A 24,862-nucleotide genomic window follows, 5' to 3' on the forward strand; every position below is an offset into this window, starting at 1 on the left:
TTACCTCGAACTGTTTGATAATTTTCAAGTTTGTGGGTTTACAGCACCAAAGGTAATCTACGAGAGCGTATCCCTGAGCCTAGGGGATTAGAAGAATTGACAAACGAAGACTTTTGGTGCTTTCCAGACTTTCGTGCGCAAAGAAAGCACAGCATGGTTACAAAGATAATTTCTTAAACGACATTGGCCTGCCATAACATAAAGAAAGAAAACGATCAAAAACGGGGTTTCTAAAGGCCAAATGAAAATACTGAAGAAAATACAGAAAGCGGATATTTCGAGAGAGCAACCGCCTCTCCTTTTCAGCGCGAGCAAAATAGTTTGATCAAGGAAAAAACAAAAGCCAAAAAGCAAGCCCGGAGTGTACAACAAAACCAATGAAAAAAAAAATACAAAAAAATTAAATAAAATCAATTAAAGATGAAAAATTAGAAGAATTAAAATCAAATACCTAACAAACAATAAAGTGTTATCCGTCAATATCCGCGATTAACCCAAAATCCAGACAAATTTGATCTGCCAACGACGGATGCTAACGAACAACTGAGAAATAAAAGAAAAATTCATTCATTCAAATGAAGCAGCAATTGAATAAATTGGAGAGCTAGGTCACCTTATTTCTGATTTTAACCATTTTATTTCTTGCGGATACTCTTTGAGACATAAAGGGCTGATGATATATTTGATTATGTGATTGGGAAAGTGGTTCGACGTTTATTTCAGGGATTATTAAAGCATCAAATTCTCTTTTGAGAAAAGAGAAAAAAATTCTTGAAAATCACGCTTTCTTACGCTGATTTTCATCAGGTTAAGACTAAGGCTTCTGAAAATTCTTTTCAGCAGGATTTTAGGATTTCTGGACAAAGACTTCTGAGAAACCGTTCAAAATTAAAATATTTTTTAATAATCGGCCTTTTGTCCCAAAAGTATGTCCTGGTCCTGCTGTGATAAATCTGTGAGTGTTTTTGTATTGGATTAAGATGTTTACGACAAAAAGTGAGAGAAATTGTAAATGATTCTAATACATATGAACAATTAGCTACCGATCCCAAAGAGAAATATGTCAAGGAAGTCCGAAAAGAGCTTTCTTACCTAAAAGAAAAAGGTAAAATCACAGATCAATTATACAGAAGGTTTTATCCACGTGGGTGCACGTCTCCTCGTTTTTAGGGTCTTCCTAAAACTCATAAGCCCGGTAATCCACTTCGACCCATCGTTTCCTCATTTAATTCTCTTATATACAGAAAATGGGCTTCCAATGGGCTCCCCCTTTCATCAATTGAGGCTGACATCTTCATGGAAAACCTTGAAGAAAAGGCTATTTCGCAAAGTTCTTGTAAACTGGAATTTTGGGTTCGTTTTAAAGATGATACTTTTTATTTGTGGGAGCGTGGTGACGAATCTCTGGAGTCTCCTTCACTTGCTTAACTCTTTGGATCCAAAACTTGAATTTACCCAGGAATTAGAGGTAGAAAGGTGTATTCCTTTTTTAGATGTCCTGGTTCACCGAAATTATACATGCTTCGAGCTTGGAGTCTATAAAAAACCCGCGCATAGTGACCGCTACTTAAATTGTTCCTCTACTCATTTTCCTGTTGTGAAAAGAGGAGTGGTCACTTCTCTAGTTACAGAGGATTGCAAGTTTGTTCTCCACGTTTCCTGGATTCAAAGTAGCGGTCACTATGCGCGGGTTTTTTATAGACTCCAAGCTCGAAGCATGTATAATTTCGGTGAACCAGGACATCTAAAAAAGGAATACACCTTTCAAAGCTTCACCATCTTAGAGATATCTTATTCGGGAATGGTTATCCAATTAGTTTAATAAATTCTGTAATTACAAAACGCGTTAAAAAATTATCAGACAGTGACACAGTAAACACAAATCAAAGGAAAAATTTAGTTTATTTTGGTCTCCCGTACGTTAAAGGGGTTTCAAACCACATTTCCAAAAATTTAAGAAAAATAATATATTCACTTACTATATGCCCAGAAAAATTATTAGTTCCCAAATCTACCAAGGTAAATACCCTATCCTAATGGATGAAAACTCCGGTGTCTACAGAATTCCTTGTTCTTGTGGTCTTTGGTACATCGAAAGAACTGATCAATAACTTATGGATAGATTAACTCAGCGCTCTACCTCTATCAATAACACCCTTAAAAAGCAAAAAAAACAAAAAAATAAGAAAATTTTGACCCTACCCTCTCAGAACGCATATTTAATAATCCAGACCATACTGTTTTATTTAACCAAGCTAGCCTAATTTCGCATGACAAAGGTATTTTCCGGCAATACAGAGAACCTGTTGAAATTTATAAATACCAAAGATTGAACAGAGATTCAGGTAATTTAAGAACGAAGGAATCGCATTTCGGTTTTCTCGAAAGAGAAGCTGATAATTTAGTAATCCCTGAAATAAACGTTGAACCACTTCCCCAATCACATAATCAAATACATCATCAACCCTTTAGGCCTCAAAGGATATCCAAAAGAAATGCAATGGTTGAAATCAGAAATTAGGTGACCTAGTTCTCCAACTTATTCAACTGCTGCTTTGTTTGAGTGAATGAATTTTTCTTTTATTTCTCAGTTGTTCGTTAGCATCCGTCGTTGGCAGTTCAAATTTGTTTGGATTTTGTGCAAATCGTGGATTTACTCACTTGATTATTTGTTAGGTATTTGATTTTAATTTTTGATCTTTTATTGAATTTTATTTAATCTTTTGGCGGATTTGTTTCACTGGTTTTGTTGTACTCTCCGCGCTTGTCTTTTGGTTTTTGTTTTTTACTCGATCATGTTATTTTGTTCACGCTGAGGAAGAGAGGCGGTTGTTCTCTCGATATATTCACCTAAGCCCCCTCCCACGCTAATTATTTTCCCAAAGTCAACGGATCAAAATTCTGAGATATCCATTTTATTCAGCATAATCGAAAAACCTTATAACTATGTCTTTGGGGACGACTTACTTCCCCACAGTCCCCGTGGGAGGGGCTACATGTTACACACTTTGACCAGTGCTTACATATAGTAATTGTTATTGGGAAGTGTACAGACGTTTTCAGAGGGATTTTTTGGTTGGGGGGGGAGGGGCTCAGAAGAGGGGGATATGTTGGGGGAACTTTCCATCGAGGAATTTGTCTTGGGGGACGAAAATTTCCATGAAGGGAGCGCACGATTTTCTAGCATTATTAAAAAAAAAACAATGAAAAAATAAATATGAAAAGTTTTTTCAACTGAAAGTAAGGAGCAGTATTAAAACTTAAAACGAACAGAGATGATTACGCATATGAGGGGCTCACCTCCTTCTAATACCTCGCTCTTTACGCTAAAGTATTTTTAGTAATTTCAACTATTTATTCTACGGCTTTTGTGATTCAGGGGTCATTCTTAATGAATTGGGACAAAATTTAAGCTTTAGTGTAAAGAGCGAAGTACTGACGAGGGGGTGAACCCCCTCATAAATGTAATAAAAACATGAGAATACAAAAGTTCGTTACGTAGGCTAATTTATAAGCTATGTTTATCTTTTACTAATAGAAACATTCATAAGAAATTGGAAGTTCTAGTTGCCTTTTTAAGTAACCAAAAAATCGAAGGGCAACTAGGCTTCCTCCCCCACTCTTTTTCTCAAAATTATTCGACCAAAACTATGAGAAAGCCATTCAGCCCAAAAAAAATAAATATACAAATTGCGTTTTAATTATTCCTCTGCGGAGAGCCAGAATCAAAACACTAAGGATTCAAAAACGTTCAGAAATTAAATAAAAAAAACAAGTTTTTTTTACTGAAAGCAAAGAGCGACATTAAAACTTCAAACGAACAGAAATCACTTCGTATATGAAAGGGGCTGCTTCCTCATCAACGCCTTGCTCTTTATGCTAAAGTTTATTACTGTTTTAAAAAGAAGAGTTGAGAGAAAGAGTCAAACTTTAGCGTAAAGAGCGGGGTGTTGATGAGGAAGCAGCCCCTTTCATATACGAAGTAATTTCTGTTCGTTTTAAGTTTTCGCAAAATTTCTCAGACTCGTAGCTTTATATTGGTAATAATACACTTAATGTAACATTGAGCTTAATTTACGATTGTATAATTATTGAAAACGTTTGAGATGCAACCTTTCCAATGTACATTGTGTATGTACAAGTGGACCGTACTTGTCAAGGTACGTTGACCAAGTATCCTTGTCAAATCTTCGCTGCAAGTTCCATGTATTTTTTCTTTGAGAAAACAATGAAATTCTATCCTTTCATTTTTCTCATTTTTTTCTATCCTTGTCATTTTTCATTTTTTCTATCCTTGTCAAATCTTCACTGCAAGTTCCATGTATTTTTTCTTTAAGAAAACAATGAAATTCTATCCTTTCATTTTTCTCATTTTTTTCTATCCTTGTCATTTTTCATTTTTTCTATCCTTGTCAAATCTTCGCTGCAAGTTCCATGTATTTTTTCTTTAAGAAAACAATGAAAAAAACTTAGCAATGAAATTTAACTTCTCATACATTAAAAGTGAGTCCAAGTTGTCTATATTACATGTGCACATTGTTTAAAAACAAGAATAAAACTTTTATTAAAATTAAGACTTCGCACAAAAAGGTAGATAGGACTTATAAATTAAGTGAACTGATCTTAAGCAAGCAACAATCATTATAATGCTTCAGCCTTCCAGCCTAGAAGCAAATGCATTATATGACCTATACTGGTATTTTTGATTAGTTGCTTTGACACTATTTAGAATATACAGCCTTTTTGCACACTCATACATGGAATGAATTGAATGTTTTTTGGCTAAACAATCGTCTAGATGGCAGTTCCATCATAATCAACAATATAATGTTTTTTAATACTTGACTACAACGATTTTTTCTCTAAACGTAAATTTTGTGCGTTATCACAAAATACACGAGATTCAAACTCGAGGTTTATTGCAGTCTATCATCCTGAAATAAAAGCTATACAAACTCCAAGGACTGCAGCTAACACGAACACACTGATTGCAACTACCATTACTCCACAGACACACTGGCGGTGTTGTGGCGTCATGCTACTGTCTTCAACCTGAAATGAATAAAACGAAACTGTAAAATCAGCTTGAAAGTACTTAATTAATCGAGGGGTAGTTGAGGACGTAGTTAAACTGGAAGATGAATTTTGCTTACAGCTTCAGGAGTGAATATAGGGGGTCTCAGGTAAAAAGTTATGTGCCCCTTGAGCATAAATTACAACCCTTACTCACAGACTCTGGGGGATTCTGTCAGCCCCACACGCCTTATTATATGATCTTTGGACTATTTTGGAAGAGATGGATATGTCAAAATTTCTATCGGATGTACTTGAGGAAAATACGAAATGAGGGGGGGGGGCTGCCCCCTGATAAATTCTTAAAAAGGGCCCTATAACGTCTGATTATCAATTCATTGGGGCCGTCCGAAGCTTGTACAATCACCCTTTCCATAAAAATCTTATATACCCTTGGGCATAACTTACAACCTTTGCGCTCAGGGCTGTGGGAGGGTGTCATCCTCAAAAACACAATTTTAAGATTTTTCGAGTATGATGAACAAAATGACTTACTCGAAACTTAATTTGATATTTTAGGAATTTATGGACATGGGAGAGAGGGGGGGCTTGTTGCCCTCCAATCACTTTTGACTATTAAAAAGGGCACTAGCCCTTCCAATATCCAACTGAATGAGCCTTTTTTTAAGTTTCTACGAGAACAAGTGATCATCTAAAAATTTCTATAAGATGCATTTTGGGAAAATACGAGGTGTGTTTGTGAGGGGAATTTACCCGCATCCCAATCGCTTTGAATTTTTAAAAAGGCACTAGAACTTCTGATTAGCGATCCAATGAGTCCCCTCCGGAATTTATACGACTTACGACCACTTTTTCTATATAAACCTTATATGCCCCAGGGCATAAATTACAACCCTTGCCCTGCAGGCCGTTGGGGGGTTTGTCATCCTCAAAGACATCATTTCAGGACCTCTTAACCATCCTGAACAAAATGGTTATCTCAAAATTTTATTTCTTGCGTTTGGGGAGATAGTGGGTGTGGGAGGGAAGTTAGGTGCCCTCCAATAACTTTTCATGTTAAAAAGGCACTAGCCATTTAATTTCTGATCGAATGAGCCCTTTTCAAAGTTTTTACGACAACTTCTTCGATACAAAGTACCCTTGTCTTAAAAAAATAAACTAAATAATATATTGTGCCCGCATTGCTTTTTATTTAGACAGCGCTAATGCTCTGCTTATGATTACAGACCATATATTATAGACGATAGGCCTACGTGTTCTGAAAATGCTGCTTGTATTAACATACACTGTAAATTGTGTACGAGATTGTCAGAATCACAGGCAGTGAAATAGCAATGCCTAAGTAAAAAGCGACTTGGGCACAATGTATTATTCGTTTATTATTATTATTATTTTTAGACCAGGGCACTTCGTATTGAAGAAGTTTTCGTAGAAAATTCGAAATGGCTGAATCTATTGAAAATTAACAGTGTTGGGGGAAATTAGGCTGTTAGATAACCGAAAGTGATTGGAGGGTATCAAACCCCGTCCCACGCCCACCATTTCCCGAAACATATCTAATCAAATTTTGAGATGACCATTTTGTTCTACCTAGTTGAAAGGTCCGGAAATTATATGTTTGAGGACGACAACCCTCCCCCTCCCCCGACAGCACTCAGGGTAAGGGCTGTAATTTATTTCCTTGGGGCATATAAGGTAGTAGTAGGATGGATGATCGTATAAACTTTAAAGGGGGCTCATTGGATTGGTAATCAGAATTTCTAGTGCCTTTTTAAGATTAATAGTCATCGGAGGATGGACCCCCCCCCCACCACACTTCGTATTTTTCCGAAATGTATCTGATAGAAATTTTGAGATGGCCATTTGTTGTCTTAGGAACTTTGAAAAGAGCTCGTTCGATTGGGAATTGAAAGGGCTAGTGTCCTTTTTAATAGTCAAAAGTAATTGGAGGACAAATAACCCCCCCCCCCCAAGCCCACCATTACCGAAACATATTGTATCAAAATTTTGAGCTATATTGTTCAACATAATTGAAAGTTCCAGAAATTATGTCTTTGAAAATGGCACCACCCCCCTCAAAGGCCTCCGGGCAAAGGTTGTAAATTATGCCCTGGGAGCATATAAGGTTTATGCAGAAAGGTTGATCGTACAAACTGCTGAGGGGGATCGTTTTATTAGTAATCAGAAGTTCTAGTGTCGTTTTTAAGATTTAGAATGATCGGAGTTGGATGCACCCCCCTCCTCCACACCTCGTGTTTTCCGGAATCACATCTGGTAGAAATTTTGAGATGGCCATTTGTTGTCGTAGAAATTTCTGAAAAGGCTCTTTCGATTGGAAATTTAAATGGCTTTTTCCCTTTTTATTATTCTTAAGTGATTCGAGGGCAACAAGCCCCCCTCACACCCATCAATTCCCATAACACACATAATAAAAATTTTGAAAAAGTCATTTTGTTCAGCGTAGTTGAATGATCTGGAAATTATATCTTTGATAATGGTAACCCCCACAGCCCTCAGCGCAAGGGTTGTAAGTTATGCCCCGAGGGGATATATGGTTTTTATGGACAACGTAGTCGTAAAAACTCTGGAATCAGCTTGTTTGATTAGAAATCAGATGTTCTTTTGCCCTTCCTATGAGTCAAAAGGATTGGAGTACAGCCACCACCATCCCCACGTCGTAATTTTGACAAATGCATTCGATAGAAATTTTTAGATAGCCATTTGTTCAAAAATAGTCAAAAGATCATACATTAAGGTTTTTGGGATTGACAGAGTCTGGCGGTAAGGGTTTTTATTTATGTCTCAGGGGCATATAAGCTTTTTATGAAAGGGATGGTCGCTTAAACTTTAGAAGAACATCTTTTGGTTGGAAATGTATAGTTCTAGTTCCCTTTTAAAAGTCAAGCATTATGGAGATCAACTAGCTCCTCCCCCTACCCTCTCCCTAATATCCTCTTTCCCTGAAATGCATTCAATTGAAATTGTGAGACAGTCATTTTGTTACCAATAGTTCAAAAAGCATATAACAATGTCTTATTTTATTGCCTTATTTTACTTAAATTTACTTTAACCGTTGAAAAAAGGCTTCGAATGGCTTTTGAGTATTCAACGGGAAATTGAACGCAAAACAGATATTTTGTTTAAAAAAGCACAAGACAAGTTTGCTCTAAAATAAGATTAATAACTGATAACTAATATCTCACTTTGCATGCGAATTGGTAGGCAAAGTAAACCAACTCGCAAAAATTTAAAGAGGAAGACCTGAGCTTTCCTCCTATTTTTATTTAATAAAGATATTTTTTTTATAGAGGTATCGCCAGTTTCTTTTCATTTTCAATACTAGTCAAAAATTACTTGTAAGTAGTCCAAGTAAGTAACAAACATCTAGCCAACTTACTAGTTGACTACAAAAAAAAAAAACAAGACAATAAGCTATAAAATAGCAATTATAATTTAATGCAATTTTTAAAAGCTTTGTCCGATTTTTTTCTTCTTTAATATCAATTTTGAAATCAAGAGTTATGGTCTAGTTTACGTAAATCTACTTTAACCGTAAAAGAAAGAATGAGAATCGTTTTTGAGTCTTCAACGGAAAAGTGAACGCGAAACAGAAATTTTTGTTAATAGTAATTTTACATATACGATAGAAAGGCACAAAATTTTTTAAGTTTTTGATGAAAGGCTTTGACAATAAAGGTATTAAACTATTTTAGACAATTAAAATATCTTAGAATGGCTTTTGAGTCATTTCTTAAATATCACTCTGCAGCAACATTCTGGGCTAATAACGCTAAAAGAGGGCTATAATAACGGGCTAATAACGATAATAAAACGCTAAAAATGTGTTTCTTTTACATTTTTAATATATGAAAAAATTAAGCTATTGAAAAACCTATTTTCAAAAGCTTTTTTCGAGTTTTTCATTCTTTAGTTTCAAGCTCAAAATGAAGAGTTCTGGCCTAGTTTACTTAAATTTAATTTAGCTTAGAAGAAAGTCTTCGAATGACTTTGAGTCTATAACGGGAAAGTGAACGCAAGATATATATTTTTGTTAACAGCAGTTTTGCATGTATGATAAATAGGCACAAAACTTTAAGTTTTCTGATAAAAGACTTTGACAATTCAAGTATTGTACTATCTTAGACATTTGTTACCAGTAAAGCGCAAATTGTGTTCTTGTCTTGAGAATGTATGGGGATTGTCAGCCCTACTCATGTTAATTTCTGCTCTTTATGAGTTTGTCTCGGCTATTTGTTGTAATTTCTGTTCCTTTTGATTTTTATTCAGGTATTTCTTGTAATTTTTGCTAGTTTTGAGTTTCATTTGTTTATTTATAGTGCTTTGTGGTAGTTTCACTCTTAAAAGATTATTTGACTTTACATCTGCTCATTTTTGACTAGATAGAGCTCTTTACTTTTCTTTGAAAAGCTTGTTTTGTTAAAACAGTTTTAAATTAATTTCTGTTTGGTTTTTAATGAAAATAGTCTTTTTCATGGAAAAAAATATTTTATTTCTTTTCAGTTATCCTACAAGAATCCATAGTTTGGATTGATGTTTTTTGTAGAAAAAACCTTTTCTACAATTTTTAATCCTAAAAAAACGTATTTTTTCAATTTTGTAACTCCTGAAGTTGACCTGAAAAATAAAAGTTATTATCAACCATACCCAAAAGATTCCATCTATGCTCTGTGGCATCCTGGATATACTTATACTCTTTTTATTTATTTAAATTGCAAGAGCAGAAGTGATAATAGCAGTAGCCCAAAACGCTTCAAAGCCCAGTTGTTCTCAAAATATTGCTGAGGTGTCTTACTGGCGACAATAAACACAATGCCTTTTGATTTGGATTAGAGCAACATTTAGTTTTAAAGCATAACGGACCAATTGCATAATTATGGGAGGCTGACTTGCCCAATATCCCTCAAGACATAGTTGCTGGACCATTCTACTGTGCTGAACAAATGCTAGTCTCAAAACTTTGACTGGATGCGTTTGGAAATTGAATGGGCTTGCAAGAATTGCTGCTTGCCCTCCAATCTATTTTTACTCTTAAAAAGGGCGCTACACCTTTTAATTCTGAATCGAATTGGCTCCTTTACAAGTTTCAATGATATTTCTAGTAACTATAGAGTAGTACTTAAGTAATTAGTAGTAATTTCATCAGTTTCACTTAAAATACCCCTATACTTAAAGGTTTCACCAGTATACGACGTGGGGGGGGGGGTACGTTGCTGCAGGATGACACTTAAAGAAAGACTCAAAAGCCATTCTAAGATGATTTCATCGTCTAAGATAGTACAATACTTTAATTGTCAAAGTCTTTTATCAGAAAACTTAAAGTTTTTGTGCCTATTTATCATACGTGCAAAACTGCTATTAACAAAAATATATATCTTGCGTTCACTTTCCCGTTATAGACTCAAAGTCATTCGAAGACTTTCTTCTAAGCTAAATTAAATTTAAGTAAACCAGGCCAGAACTCTTCATTTTGAGCATGAAACTAAAGAATGAAAAACTTGCAAAAAGCTTTTGAAAATAGGTTTTTCAATAGCTTAGTTTTGAAAACTTGCACGCAGACAATATTTTCGTTTAATTTCATCAGTTTCACTTAAAATACCCCTATACTTAAAAGTTTCACCAGTATACGACGTGGGGGGGGGGGTACGTTGCTGCAGGATAACACTTAAAGAAAGCCCAACTCATGTTAGTTTCTACTCGTTTTCAGCGTCATTCGGCTATTTATTATAATTTCTGTGCGTTTTAGGTTTCATTTGTTTATTGTTTGTGGTAGCATTAAACTTGGAAGATTATTTGACTTTATTTCTGATCATTTTTGGCTAAATAGAGGTCTTTACTTGAAAAATTTTTCAAGGAAAACTTTGGAATTTTTTTTTAATTAATAACAAACAAGAGACTACCTTTATGAAAAATAAAGGAAAAACCAGGTAACTTGTTGCATTTCTGAGACTCGGGGAGAGCTCAAAGCCCTATTTGAGTGTCAACTTGATTAGAAATGAACGCAAGAGTTTGAAGGGAGATGGTTGGTAATTTGGGTTAAAAAGCATTGTTAAAAATGAAAATTAGGTGAATTATACGGAAAGGACAAATACAATAGAAAAAATTACAAGAGCGATACAACTTAAGATGGAGCATGGAAGGGGCTTCATAGGTCTCCACCTGCTTATTTAGCTGGAATGAGCCGCTGCCATGTCAAATCTTATTTTTCACATAATTGTACATTTTTAGAGTAAAAGTTAGAGAGTTATATTATAATAATCTCGAATCTGAGAGTCGATATCAAGTTTCGATTTGGATGAAATTTTTACTTACATTTTCAGCAATCTATAGCCCAAAAAAAATTCTTGAAAATCAATCAGGACTGCCTACGAAGGAGATAAGAGATAAGAAAGTTATACAACAAGATCCCAGCCTTAGCCCCTATTGGCCCAAGGCATCTGCTCCCGACTCGACCCTCTACTGAGGTCCCGTATACATATATAATACTCACAAAGGAACTAGTTTCTGAATCACCGCCTTGGTACGAACCACAGCCTTCTGCATCATCCTCAAGGTCAAGTAAACCATGGTGATAATCCACAATATCTGCTCCACTGCTATCGGCCAGTGCTTTCACATCTACCATTGTACATTCAATTTCGTGGATTTCTCTGCATAAATTCCAAGATTAGTGTTGTAAAGCAATCTCTTATTAAATAAAAAAAAAGACAACTGACATTCCACATATTAAAAGTTGAAAAAAAAATCGAACTAAATCATGGTTGTAGCAATATCTTCAATCTGGCAAAAGGCTAATCATGACCCAAAGTAACCATAATGTGAAACACATTTGGAGAAAAAAGAACTCAAGTAACAAAAAAAAAAATTTTGTGCTGATGCAGAAATGGTAAATAATATTTCGGTTATTCTTAATAACAAAATTTAAAGGAAAAAGGCGGGATAATTTTAAAAAGAGCCTGAAATCACTCAAAAATAACGGGAGATGGGAATGAAAAGAGGACCATTGGAGGCTCTATGATCAAAAACCTTGATGAACAAAACTACAGTCCCCCACTCCAAAAATCAAGGAAAAACACTTTTTTTGTATGGGTAGCACTCATGTGTCTCCTTTTTTTGAGCAGGTAATCGTATCGAACCACTGGCTGCAAAATGTTTTCTTTTATTTTGTCAGAAATGGTGTACTCCTAAGAGAAAATCCGGTTTTCTTGGCTGGCATTATGTTTTCAGTAAAGTGCTAACTTCTAGAATTCCATATGTAAAGCTAAAGCACAGGGGTACGCTTGATAGAAACGGCCCGGTCTACGGGGACACAATATTCTACTACTTTAGTATGTATTAAAAAGTTCGTGGTAACGAACTGTAGTAAGGAGCGACCCGGCTCAATGGTAACCGAAACTCTAAAACCAAGATTTACATCAAAAGAATCGCATTTTAATGCTGATTTTAAATATATAAGTTTCATCAATTTTAGGCTTACCCATCAAAAGTTACGAGCATGAGAAAATTTGTTTTATTTCATAAAATAGGGGAAAACACCCCTTAAAAGTCATAGAATCTTAACGAAAATCAAACCACTAGATTCAGCGTATCAGAGAACCCTACAGCAGAAGTTTCAAGATCCCATCTACAAAAATGTGGAATTTTACATTTCTTGTCACAAGACAAATCACGGATGCGTGTTAATTTTTTTTTCTCAGGGGTGATCGTATCGACCCAGTGGTCCTAGATTGTCGCGAGAGGGCTCATTCGAACAGAAATTAAAAGTTATAGTGCCCTTTTTAAGTGACCAAAAAAATTGGAGGGCACCTACGCCCCCTCCCGCACTATTTTTTCCCAAAGTCACAGGATCAAAATTCTGAGATAGCCATTTTATTCAGCATAGTCAAAAAAACCTAAAAACTATGTCTCTGGGGACGACTTACTCCCCCACAGTCCACCTGGGAAGTGTACAGACACTTTCAGGGAGATTTTTCGGTTGGGGGAGGGGTTAGGGGATGAGGTTATGCGGGGGAAACTATCCATTGAGGAATTTGTCATGGGGGAAGAGAATTTCCATGAAGGGGGCGCAGGATTTCTTAGCATTATTTTAAAGAGCAATAAAAAGTATATTTGAAAAAGTTTCTTCAACTGAAAGTAAAGAGCAGCATTAAAACTTAGAGGAAGGAGATAGACTGAAGCAAGACTTGACTTGACTTTATTAAACAAGAAACGATATACATGACTTTATTAAAGACGCTCTTAGGAATGAGATATGTAAGTTTTTACAATTGTTTTAAAGTAGTCTTCAGTTTTTTGTTTTACGGGGGGAGGGGCGGCTTCCAAATTTTCCCTAGTGCTTAATTTTTGCTACTACAAAGATATTGGATGATTGATTGGTCGCAAACCAATTCATTATAAGTCAATGGTGTAGCGATAGCTCCAAAATAGAAAAGAGTGAACTCTAACCCATAATAATCAAAATTTTAAAACAATTTTGGAATTGATGATGATACAGATTAGGTAACCACTATTTCGGGCTTAATAGTAAAAGTTTATTGCTAAAACAAACTTATGGAATGTTGGAGATGAGCTTGTAGCCCCTCAAAATAGTGTCATATTGAAATGAGAATGTAGCAATATTTTCTTTTCTGAAGTAAAGAGCGAAGTTGAAACTTAAAACGGATAAAACTAACTGCTTCACAGATTAAAAACAATACATATACAATAGCAGCCTCAATCAATTGACTCATGATATTTTCCAACACCAGTAGAATTCTAAAAGCTTGAGTTCTTCTGAAAACTGAGCTTGCTCATATTTTTAGTGAGTTATAATTGCATAGCAAAAGCTAAAAATATTACGGTCGGTGGAAGACTATCGGTTCTTATAAATTGGTCTTTTAATTTTTTCAGGCTATCTATGAATTTTTTCGCTCCAAATAGAACACCATTTTTTGGTTTTGTATTGTGGTTCTTGGAAAGTACTACTTTGAGAATTTTACATGTACTGGAAATTATCACGAATCAGTTCATTTGAGCTAGTTGTGTATTATATATCATGCGTAATCTACAAAACAATACTTTTTTAATTTTTTTTTAGTTTCAACTTTGCTCTTTACTTTTTTGCTTCCATAATAAAAACTTTACTACTTCAAATAAATATTTGGAAAAATCACGAAGTATGTGAAAAAGATAATTTAAATTGCAAAAACAGCTAGACCTGATAAAAAAAAGAGACATGCGCCGCTATGATGCCTCTTTTATATTCTTAACGGTACAAGATATATTATTCTATTATTCTATATATATATAGCTATACTATTCTAGTATTTTGAATTTAGAGCAGATTTTCATATGAACGACTTGCATTCTTAAAAATTGTTGACATTTTCGTTTAAACTTGCAGTTAGTTTTGCAGCTTTTCAGGTAAGAAGAAAGTACATAAAAGTTAGTTTTGTGATAATTGTGGCTAATGTCAAACATGAACCTTAAGGCCACAATGATTGACTTGTTTGAGGCCCACCCATACTCGAAAGTTGTTTTGAAACTTCTTCTTTCATCAGTTCATTGATATGCTTTCTTATACGAGTTTTTAGGATGTAATTCAATTCAAATTGTTCTAATATAATAAATTTAATATAATATAATAAATATCTAATAATAATAAATTGTACCTTTGCAATTGTCCCCTTTCTGTCCAATCAAGGAGCATCTTATCACCAATTGAAACATCTGTATGATTTAAATATGGAAATATTCGTAAACTTGACTCATATTCTGGAAGTCCTGTATTGATCAAATTTGAGGATGGCTTATACAAAGCAAACCGTTGCTGCAGCAGAAGTATCCTTCTCATTTCAGTTGCTAGGAAAGATAAAACATTACAAATTATCTAAGGGGATATAATACGGGGATAACTTAAATTTTTGCCAATTTTACAAGATCTTGCACGAATATCTGGATCATATTGCACGAATAGCACGCTCTGAGTTACTTTGTTTTACTTAAGTGTAGCTTAGGTTTAACAGCTCATTTGGAAGTTAATTTTTATGTCTACTGCCTTTTATAAGTAACAATTTCAATCAAGATCCATTTGACACCTGCTAATACCAAAAACTACAGAACTGCACATGGAAGTCGTTTATCATCAAAAATCGGACCCCTCTTTTCCCTAGTTTCTATGGTATAGATGGTTATATTATTGCTGCAACTGATCATGTCCTGATCAACTGATCATATCCTGATGTCCTCGACAAAGATTATGAGTTACTTAAAAGAGTAGAAACTGGCAACTAGTGTAAAAAAACAACGCCATTATGGGTGGCACTCTATGGCACTATTATTAGTAGCACTTATGTTTCAAACGGATAATCGTATCGAACCACTGGGTGCAAAATGTTTTCTTCTATTGTGTCAGATATGATGTTTTCTGTCATTTTGTGACAAGGCATCACTTTCTAATCAAAGAGGGTCAAAATGCCAAAGATTGAATATTATAAGGTATCCAATTGATTTCATGTTATAAAACAAGAGGTATTTAGCGTCTTATTTTGGAAACCCAAAACAAAGTTACGTTTTCACTTTTTTGTGATTCAAAACATTAATTCTAACTTTTGAAAAACTTGGTCAAATTGCAGGAATAGCACGCTCTTGGCTACTTTTGATAAGGATTTAGTCTTACAGATTCAAACAAGATTTTTTTTTACAAGAAAATTCTTTATTCTCAAAGTTGCAAGTTAATTAAAATTTAAAACAGATTAGGGCCTTTTTCTTTGGTCCTGATTCTTTTCATAAATTGCTACCGAAGAATTTTGGTTAGCTCGGGGAAGTACAAACGTTAATTAGGAGAATACTCTTGCTAATAGTTAGGACGATTTTCTACGCAGTTAAGTAAATAGAAATTTGAATAAAAAAAATTGTTTAATTTTCAACAAAATTTGTTGGAGAAACCTTGAAAGAGGTTTCGGTTAAATAAATTCACTTAAAATTATTAGTCTCATCATTATTAGTCGATTATTAGTCAATTATTAGTCTCATTTTTACAGTGTTATTTCCACTCTCTAATGTTGACATCCCCCTTTTTTGTATTCCATTTTATTGATATTTAAACGAATTGTTTTAGTGAAAACAACATCGAAAAGGTAAAACCCTACTCTGAAGTTCTCATTTGAAGAAATATGAAGTTTTTAATTCAGTAGGGATCAGTATTGAAGTAGGGTTCAGTGTTTTAATTCAGTATTGTAGATTTCCTAGCCGAATGTTCTGCTTCTGCATAGCTGGTCAATGTAGCAAGAGGATGGAGGTTTACATTAGCAAAATAAGATCACATATAAAAAAATGTATTTGACACTTTTACATTTTTAAGATAATTGCCAAAAACATTTTGCTACGCTATTTTCAAAGGGTATTATGCGTTTATTGACACTTTCATCTTTCTCATCCACAATTCAAGAGCTTAGAAAAACCCAATAGCTTAGCAAAAGATTTTGAGAATAATCTCTGAAGTGTAAAAATGTTGAACACAACCTTGAGGCATAAGAACAACGGCTAGCCTCGGTGGTTGGGAATTTGGGGTTAATGTGGTTTGGGGTTGGTGGTTCGGTGATCGATAATTTGTTTTTTGTTTCATTTCATGTTACAAAGATAGTTGAAAGTGATTTGGTTTGATCACAAAACATTCAAACTTGTAACTCGCATATTAAATTCAAATGTAGAATTATAATTTCATAAAGACATAGAGATCAGCAATGACCTCGAACACATGCAATTTTATCTCAAAGATAAAATGTGTTGCTACACTCACCCAGAAACAGTTGTTCAACTTTCTTCCTTTTTTTCAACCCTGAATTTCTGTTTTTTTTTTGTAGAAAAGATATTGTTCCGCTATCTACAAATCTAATTTTATTTTGAATAACTGATTCTGAGCTTATGCAAATATAGATTGGGAAAATTTGGGAGGCACTGAGCTCCCGCCGCCTAGTGTACCTTTTAAAACGCCACACGTGCTGCACAGTTCTGCAACGCATGGCATAGACCATAAAACGCATGTGACCCTCCCCAAAAGAAATGGCACATATCCACCACGCTTTGCACAAGTCACTTGGTGTAAAAGGTTTTCAGAGAGAGCCATCCGTCCATAAATGAAACTTGGGATCATTCCTCATTTAAAAGCCAGGAACCGAAGCGTAAATCATTCATGCTAGTAGTGATGCCTCAATAATTTTAACCGATCCATGAGGGTATACTATTGGAGCTACTAACCCCTCAAGACGCAATACTATAGTACACCTGCAATACAGGTAGCTTTTATGTTTCACTGCACACGGTCTATCAAGTTTTACATGTTGAAGTTAATGAGCTGTTAAGTAAGCATAATTGCGCCAGGAAATTTGCAAGACCAAGTCAATGATGTAGGTGGTCTTGCATAATAGTATAGCACATTTGTTTGTTATATAATGGTGTAGTACACCTGATTCTTATGATATAGTGCACCTTTATATCACGTAATACCATAGTATACCTTTTTTTAACGTAATAGAGAATCTATATCTATGTTGATGGTGATGGAATCTTCCGTGACATGTTAGATTTAATGGAAATGATGTAATCTCACATGACTTGTTTCTTCAGGGACCCGTTCAGAATCCCCACTTTCAATTGAGGGGGCCCCATGTGGGTGTTACGTAATAGTGGCACACACGTTAGTGTAACATAATTACGACACACACGTGACTGTTGCGCAATGACGGCACTAACGTTGGATGTTAGGTAATACCTTAAGAGATTGTTTCTTCAATTCTTTTCTTCTTAAAATTGATTTCGTTTTCTTTCAAGGTTCTTTTTCTCATGGGAGCTTTACAATCCAAAGAATTTTGTCCACTTTAGGATTTCAAAGAGATTTCGCCCAATGGTACTGTGCACTAGACAGCTAGACGAAGAAAGCCTTCCCAGCATTACGATTGGGGAAATACTTTCCAGTGGAAATGATTCGGTAGAGCTATGGATCGCGTGTTTCCTATGTCTGGAATAATTGAAATCCAAGGGAAAAAATCGATTACTGGAAACCTGCACCTGCTTGTTATGATTTTATCAATTTTCTAACGTGAACTAGACATTGCTGTGTAAAACACAGACTTTTTATTGTGGATAAGAAATTATTAATAAGAAAAACATTATAAAAGCACTACATCAAAGAAAAAGCAGCTAAAACTCAACAAACTAAAAAACAAACTTGAAAAAGCTAATACAGGATACAATATAAGCGAAAAAAGCGTGAATTAAAGAGATTTGGGGACACCAACAACCAATTCTAGGGGTAAGGGTGGTTGATATTAGACGTAAATTTAAGCCCTATTAAGAGATATTTCTGTAACTCTGTGTGTCTCTGCGTTTGGGTGTGTGTGTTTGTGTTTCTGACTTCTTGTTTCCTTTTGTGTTTTCTGTCTCTCTCCCACCATGACTGCGTGACTGAGGGTCTGTTTGTATGTCTCTGTGTTTTTGTGTTTGTGACTGTGTGTTTCTGTGTTCGTGTGTCTGACTTTGAGTTTTTATTTGTGTCAATTTTGCCTCTCTCCTACCGCGCCTGTGTGAGTAAGCGTCTGTTATCATGTCTCTTTGTCTGAATTTGTGTTTTTATGTGTCTGACTCTATGTGTTTGTGCGTTCGACTTTGTGTTTTGTTTGTGTTTTTTTTTATTCTCACTCAGCGAGCCTGTGTGAGTCCTGTGTGAGTGAGTTTGTATGTCCCTGTGTTTTTGTGTATCTGACTCTGTGTTTTTTTTTGTTTTTTGTCCGACTGTTTCTTTTCTGTGTGTGTGTTATTTGTCTCTCTCCCACCGTGCGTCAGCTTTCTTGTCTCTTTGTCTATCTTTGTGTTATCATGTATCTGACGCTGTGTGTTCTTATGTTTGTGTATCTGACTTTGAGTTTTTGTATGTGTTTCTTGTCTCTGTCCCAGGAAGCCTGTTTGACTGAGCGTCTATTTGCATGTCTCTGTATCTGCCTTTGTGTTTTTGTTTATCTGACACTATGTGGCTGTATATCTGGTTTTGTGTTTTTAATTGTGTTTTTTCTCTCTCCCAACGTACTTGCGTGATTGAGCGTCTGTTTGCATGTCTCTGTGTCTATCTTTGTATTTTTATGTCTGACTCAGTGTCTTTGTGTATCCGACTTTTCATTTTGTGTCCATTTTTTGGCTCTCTCCCGCCGTTCCTATTTGACTGAGTGTCTGTTTGTATAGCTCTGTGTCTGTCTTTGTGTTCCGTGTGTCCGACTCTGTGAATTTGTGTGTCTGACTCTGTTTTGTATTTTTTGTCTCTCTCCCGCTGTGCTTGTGTTTGCATGTTTCTGTGTCTTTCTTTGTGTTTTTGTGTGTCTGCCTCTGTGTGTTAGTGTGTTTGCTTGTCTGACTTTGTGTTTGTGTGCAAGTTTTTTGTCTCTCTTCCACCGTGCCTGTGTGACTGTACCTCTGTTTGAATGTCTCTGTGTTTTTCTTTGTATTTTTGTGTGTCTGACTCTGTGTGTTTGTGCGTCTAACTTTTTGTTTTGTGTACCTGACTCTGTCTGTTTGTGCATCTGAGTTTTCATTTTTATGTGTTTTTTCTTTTCCAATCGTACCTGTATGACTGAACGTCTTTTTTAATGTGTCTTTGTCTGTTTTTGTGTTTTTATACATCTGACTGTGTACTTGTGTTTCTGGCTTTGTGTTTTTGTGTGTGTTTTTTGTGTCTCTCCCACCGTACCTGTGTAACTGAGCGTCTGTTTGCATGATTATTTGTCTGTCCTTGTGCTTTTGTGTGTCTGATTCTGTGTGTTTGTGTATCTGACTTTATGTTTTGTGAGTGTCTGTGTGTTTTACTCTTTCCTCTCGTGATTTTGTGATAGAGCGTCTATTTGCATGCCTCTGTGCCTGTCCTTGTATTTTGTGTGTGTCTATGTGTTTTATTCTTTCATATCGTTTTTGGGCGACTGAGCGTCTGTTTGCATGTCTCTGTATCTATCTTTCTGTTTTTGTGTATCTGACTCTGTGTGTTTGTGTATCTGACTTTTTGTTTTAAGTTTTCCGTCTCTCTCCCACCGTGCCTTTGAAACTATGCCTCTGTTTGCATGTCACTTTGTCTGTCCTTGTGTGTTTGTGCGTCTGACTTAGTATTTTACCTGTCTGACTCTGTTTGTTGGTGTCTCTGACTTTGCGCTAATATGTCTCTCTCCCACCATGACTATGTGACTGAGTGTCTGTTTGGATTGCTCTGTGTCTGTCTTTGCATTTTTGTGTGTCAGACTCTGTGTTTTTGTGTGTCTGACTTTGGGTTTTGTGTGTGTGTGTGTGTTTCGTTCTTTCATATCGTGTTTAGACCACTGAGCGTCTGTTTGCAAGGTTCTGTTTCTACCTTTGTGTGTTTGTGTGTCTGACTTTGTCTTTTATGTTTGTGTTTTGTCTCTCCCCCACCGTGCCTTTGTGACTGAGCGTCTATTTGCATATCTCTATGTCCGTTTTTGTATTTCTCTGTGTGACTCTGTGTTTTTGTTTACTTGTGTGTCTCACTTTGTCTTTTTGTGCTTGTTTTTTTTGTCTCATTTCCTAGCGAGAAAACATCCTTTGTTCCTACTTGCTCTCCTTGAAGTAGTAATTTTAAAGTTTTTGACCAATCTTCACAAAGACTAAAAAGTGTTTCTTTTTATTCGTTTATATGTTTCATTTGCTAGTGAGAAAACATTCTTAGGTCCTAGTTGCCCTCCTTGCAGAAGGAATTTAAAAATATATGAATAATCTTGAACCGAAAACATAAATGTGTCTCTTTTTTTGTTTGTTGTCAGGTTTCATTTGTTAGCGAGTAAACTGTCTTTGTCTCTGGTTATTCTCCTTACAGTAAAAAATTTAAAATTTATAACCCAACTTGAACTGAATACTAAAAAGTGTCTCTTTATTTTTCGTTTGCGGGTTTCAATTGCTAGCGGGAAAGCCTTCTTTGTACCTACTTCCACTCCTTGTAATATAAACTCAAAAATTTATGACCAATCTTGAAAGGAAGGTAAAAAGTATCTTTTTTTCTTCGTTTGCGTGTTTCATTTACTAGCAAGAAAACGTTCTTTGTTTCTGGTGAACTGAAACCCAACTTGACTGAAACTAACGGTGAACCCAACTTGAAGTGAATTTTGCCAAAAACGGTCTATTTTTTCTTTGTTTGCTTGTTTCATTTACGACTGAGCAAACATCATTTTTCCTGGTTGCTGTTTTTGCAGTATGAATTTCAAAATTTATGACCCATCTTGAACTGAATGCAAAAAAGTGTCTCCTTTGCTAGCGAGAAAACTTTTTTGTTCATGATTTCTCTCCTTATTGTAAGAAATTTAAAATTTATGACCAATCTTGGACTGAATGCAAAAAGGGGTCCCTTGTTTCTTCGTTAGTGCTTTTCATTTGCTAGCGAAAAAACGTTCTTTATTCCTGCTTGCCCTCCTTGTTGTAGTAATTTTTAAATTTAAGACTCATCTTGAACCGAATGCAAAAAAGTGTCTCTTTTTTTCTTCGTTTCCGTTTTTCATTAACTAGTGAGAAAACACTCTTTGTTCCTGGTTTTTTATTATTCCGTTTATTATTCCTTTTTTATTATTTTTTATTATTATGTTTTTTATTCCTGCTTGGCCTCCTTTCAAGATTTTTTTTTATTTAAACTTCTGTACAACACACACAATATAAAAAAAGGGTCAAGCCGGAGACACAAGGTCTCCTCGAAGTAAGAACTTTAAATGTTTGACCCATCTTGAACCGAATGCAAAAAAGAGTCTTTCTTTTTTCTTCGCTTGCGTGTTTCATTTACTAGCGAGAAAATATATTGTAAGGTTCCCATTTTTTTCTTGTTATTACTATTGTTAAGTAATGAGGCTTCTAGTGCATGAAGCGTAATATTTAAGGCTATTCAACATGTGACTTTGCTAATATAAGGATTTAAATTAACAAAAAGTAGCATGCAGGCGCGTCTAATAGAGCAACAAAAAGGAGGCGTTTTCATTAAAACTTCTAATAAATATCTCTTAATATGGCTTAAGTTTACCTCTATTAACAACCCTCCCTCCTCCCCACGGAATTGTTTGCTAGGGTCCTCGCCTTTTTAAATTTACGTTTTTAGCTTATATCTTATCCTATATCAGCTTTTTCACGTTTTTTTTTCCGTTTGTTCAGTTTTAACTGCTTTGATTATTTTGCAACATTTTTTTATTAATAAAAACTTTAATGTACACTAAAAAGTATGTGTCCTACAAAGCAATGGCCAGGTAAGGTTAGAAGATTAATATCATTGTAAAAAATAGGTGCACGTCAAATGTAATCAATTTCCAGTGCTCAGTTTTTACCCCGAATGCCAGTTAATCCAGACATAGGAAACACACGATCCCCAGCTTTACCGAATCATTTCCACTAGAAAGTATTTCTCGAATCATAATATTAGGAAGGTTTTCTTGGTCCAGGTATCTAGCGCACAGTACTATTGGGGAAATTTCTTTCGAATCCTAAAGCTGACAATAATCTTTCGAATCAAAAGATTCCCTGAGAAAAAAAAATAAAATCTATAAGAAAGAAAACACATTGAAGAAAAAAATCTTCCGTAATTGTAGACGTCATTGAAGAAAAATATTACGTAACATCCTACATATGCGCCGTCATTACGTAACAGTAATGTATGTGCTGGCATGACTTAAAACTCACGTTTGTGCTTTCCTCAATTACAAGCGGGGATTCCCAACGGGCCCTTGAACAAATAAGTCATGCAAGATTGCGTCATTCCAAAAAATCTCGCATATTGTGCAAAACTGCATCACCCTCAACATAGATTACCGTTCGCTATTAGGTAAAAAAGGGGTACTATATTTTTCCGTGACATGCTGGTGTACTATACCTTAAAATTGAGGTGTACTAAACTATAAAAATCAGGTGTAATATACCATTACATAACAAACAAATGCACTTTGTCATATTGTAAGACCACCCACATCATTGATAAGATCGTTGAAATTTTTTGGCACAATGATGCTTTCTTAACAGCTCATTAGCTTCAATGTGTAACACCTGCTAGGCTATACGCAGTAAAACGTAAAAGCCACCTGTAGACTTGGTTAATCAGGTGTACTATACCATTACAAGCGTACTATAGTATTGCATAAGACCCAGGTGCACGTAATACCGTTTTGAGGTGTTAGTAGCTCCAATAGTATACCCCCTACGGGCTAGTTTAAAATGGTTGAGGCATCAATACTCATGCTGAAGTCCATATTCTTAGAAAAAAATAATATTTTGACTTTGATGTTGGAATTTGTCATTCCAGAAAGCCTACAAATCCTAAATTTCAACACGATTTCTTCATCTACGATTCGAACCTATTATTTAAAGCAGAAATGATTCGCATTTTAGTACATTCCTGAAAAAAATTCAACGTTATCAGAAAAGAAAAATAATCACAGATTAGATAACTTACTAACATACAGTAAGCAATTTCTAGAACCAGCAAATATTACATATAAAGAATGAACTGTCTTTGGCTAATCGATTCATTACATCTTTCGGTTATTTTCGAACAATCAAAGCAAAGCACAGTATTTTGCCAAAAAATCCGTGGGACAGCTTATCAAAGGAGAGGATAAGGACCCAGTGGTTTAAACTGTAAGAAAATTTAATGGGAGGGGGATTTTTTTTTGTAAAATCTTTGGGGGGATAAATTTGCCATTTATTGAATATTTCAACGAAAATACCAAAAAAAGGTGTTTTCTAATGAAGAATCCCCTAATCAGGTATTTCGCAAAATTAAGGGGTTGAGGGGGTAAAAATTTAGGTAGTGCATAACCCCCTTTCCCCAGCCTCTCCCAATTGATACCACTGTATGGACTATTGATCAACTATTTATTATGAATAAATCTATGGATAACCCTTTATTTAATAAAAACACCTAACTAACTTGATGCTAGCAATAATTTCCAAGGTTTTTCTCCTCAAAGCATTTCCTTTGGCAATCCTTAGTAAAATAAAATTCTTTTCCTATTATAATTCCGCTCTAAAGGAGGTAAGCGCATAAATAGAAAGGGGCCATTGACAACGTGAACGGCAATCAGCCAAGGGTCGTAGGATATCCAGAATTTTTTTTCGGGGAGAAGGGGGTTACACAAGGATTTTTTTTGGTGGGGGTACAAGTATTTTTTAAAGAATAGAAAATTTGCTTATATTAATTTTTTACGTCTTTACAAGTCGGACAACGGTTTTGGGTGGAGGGGGGCTCAAACCCGATAACCCCTTCCCTGGATACGGCCTAGAACCAGCATTATTTTTTAATGTCACAATCCATTCTTTAGTGGTACTAAAAATGGCTCTGCACCGAAATCTTCTGAAAAAAAAAATGATAAAAAAACATTGCAGTTTTTTGGTGCCAGGATCTCTCCTCTGGAGAATTCTATGTCTCTGATTTGCATTACTATAGTTAAAAGATTATTTCTCGAAACACTAATCTAAAAGATTTCTCTGCGAATTTTTTTTTAAGGCACTGCGCCCTTTTTCAAGGATTTTTGATGTTATAATTAAACTTTATGTTCGTTCATATTCCTTTATGACTGACTATACGATGAATTATTACCACGTAATTTGTGATATCAAACACTTGTAAGAATGCATAAATTTTAAAACCTGATGTCGTATTTTTTTCTTTAAATAGTATTTCGTCGAAGTCCCAGGAGGTGTTTTCAGTAAGTATGACTGTGATTTATGTTTTATGATATGGGTTAACATAACATTTTTACCCACGATTTGTGTTTTTAAAGTTAGTTTAGTGTAAACCCAACTTTGAATAGAAAAT

General features: G+C 35.2%; 1 protein-coding gene across 2 annotated transcripts in view; it reads right to left on the reverse strand.

Moving 5' to 3' along the window:
• Nucleotides 1-4,902: 4,902 nt before the first annotated feature.
• Nucleotides 4,903-24,862, reverse strand: part of LOC136035555 (regulator of G-protein signaling 9-binding protein-like) — a 61,291-nt gene continuing 41,331 nt past the window's right edge. For both annotated transcript variants that reach the window (XM_065717422.1, XM_065717423.1), the window contains 3 exons: nt 14,703-14,892; nt 11,543-11,702; nt 4,903-5,052 (listed from right to left, as the gene is read on the reverse strand). In XM_065717422.1, coding sequence (XP_065573494.1) covers nt 4,930-5,052; nt 11,543-11,702; nt 14,703-14,892 — 473 coding nt within the window. In that variant the 3' untranslated portion in view covers nt 4,903-4,929. The remainder of the gene's footprint in view (nt 5,053-11,542; nt 11,703-14,702; nt 14,893-24,862) is intronic.

This window comes from Artemia franciscana, chromosome 14 (assembly GCF_032884065.1).
Source record: "Artemia franciscana chromosome 14, ASM3288406v1, whole genome shotgun sequence".
Lineage (NCBI taxonomy): Eukaryota > Metazoa > Arthropoda > Branchiopoda > Anostraca > Artemiidae > Artemia > Artemia franciscana.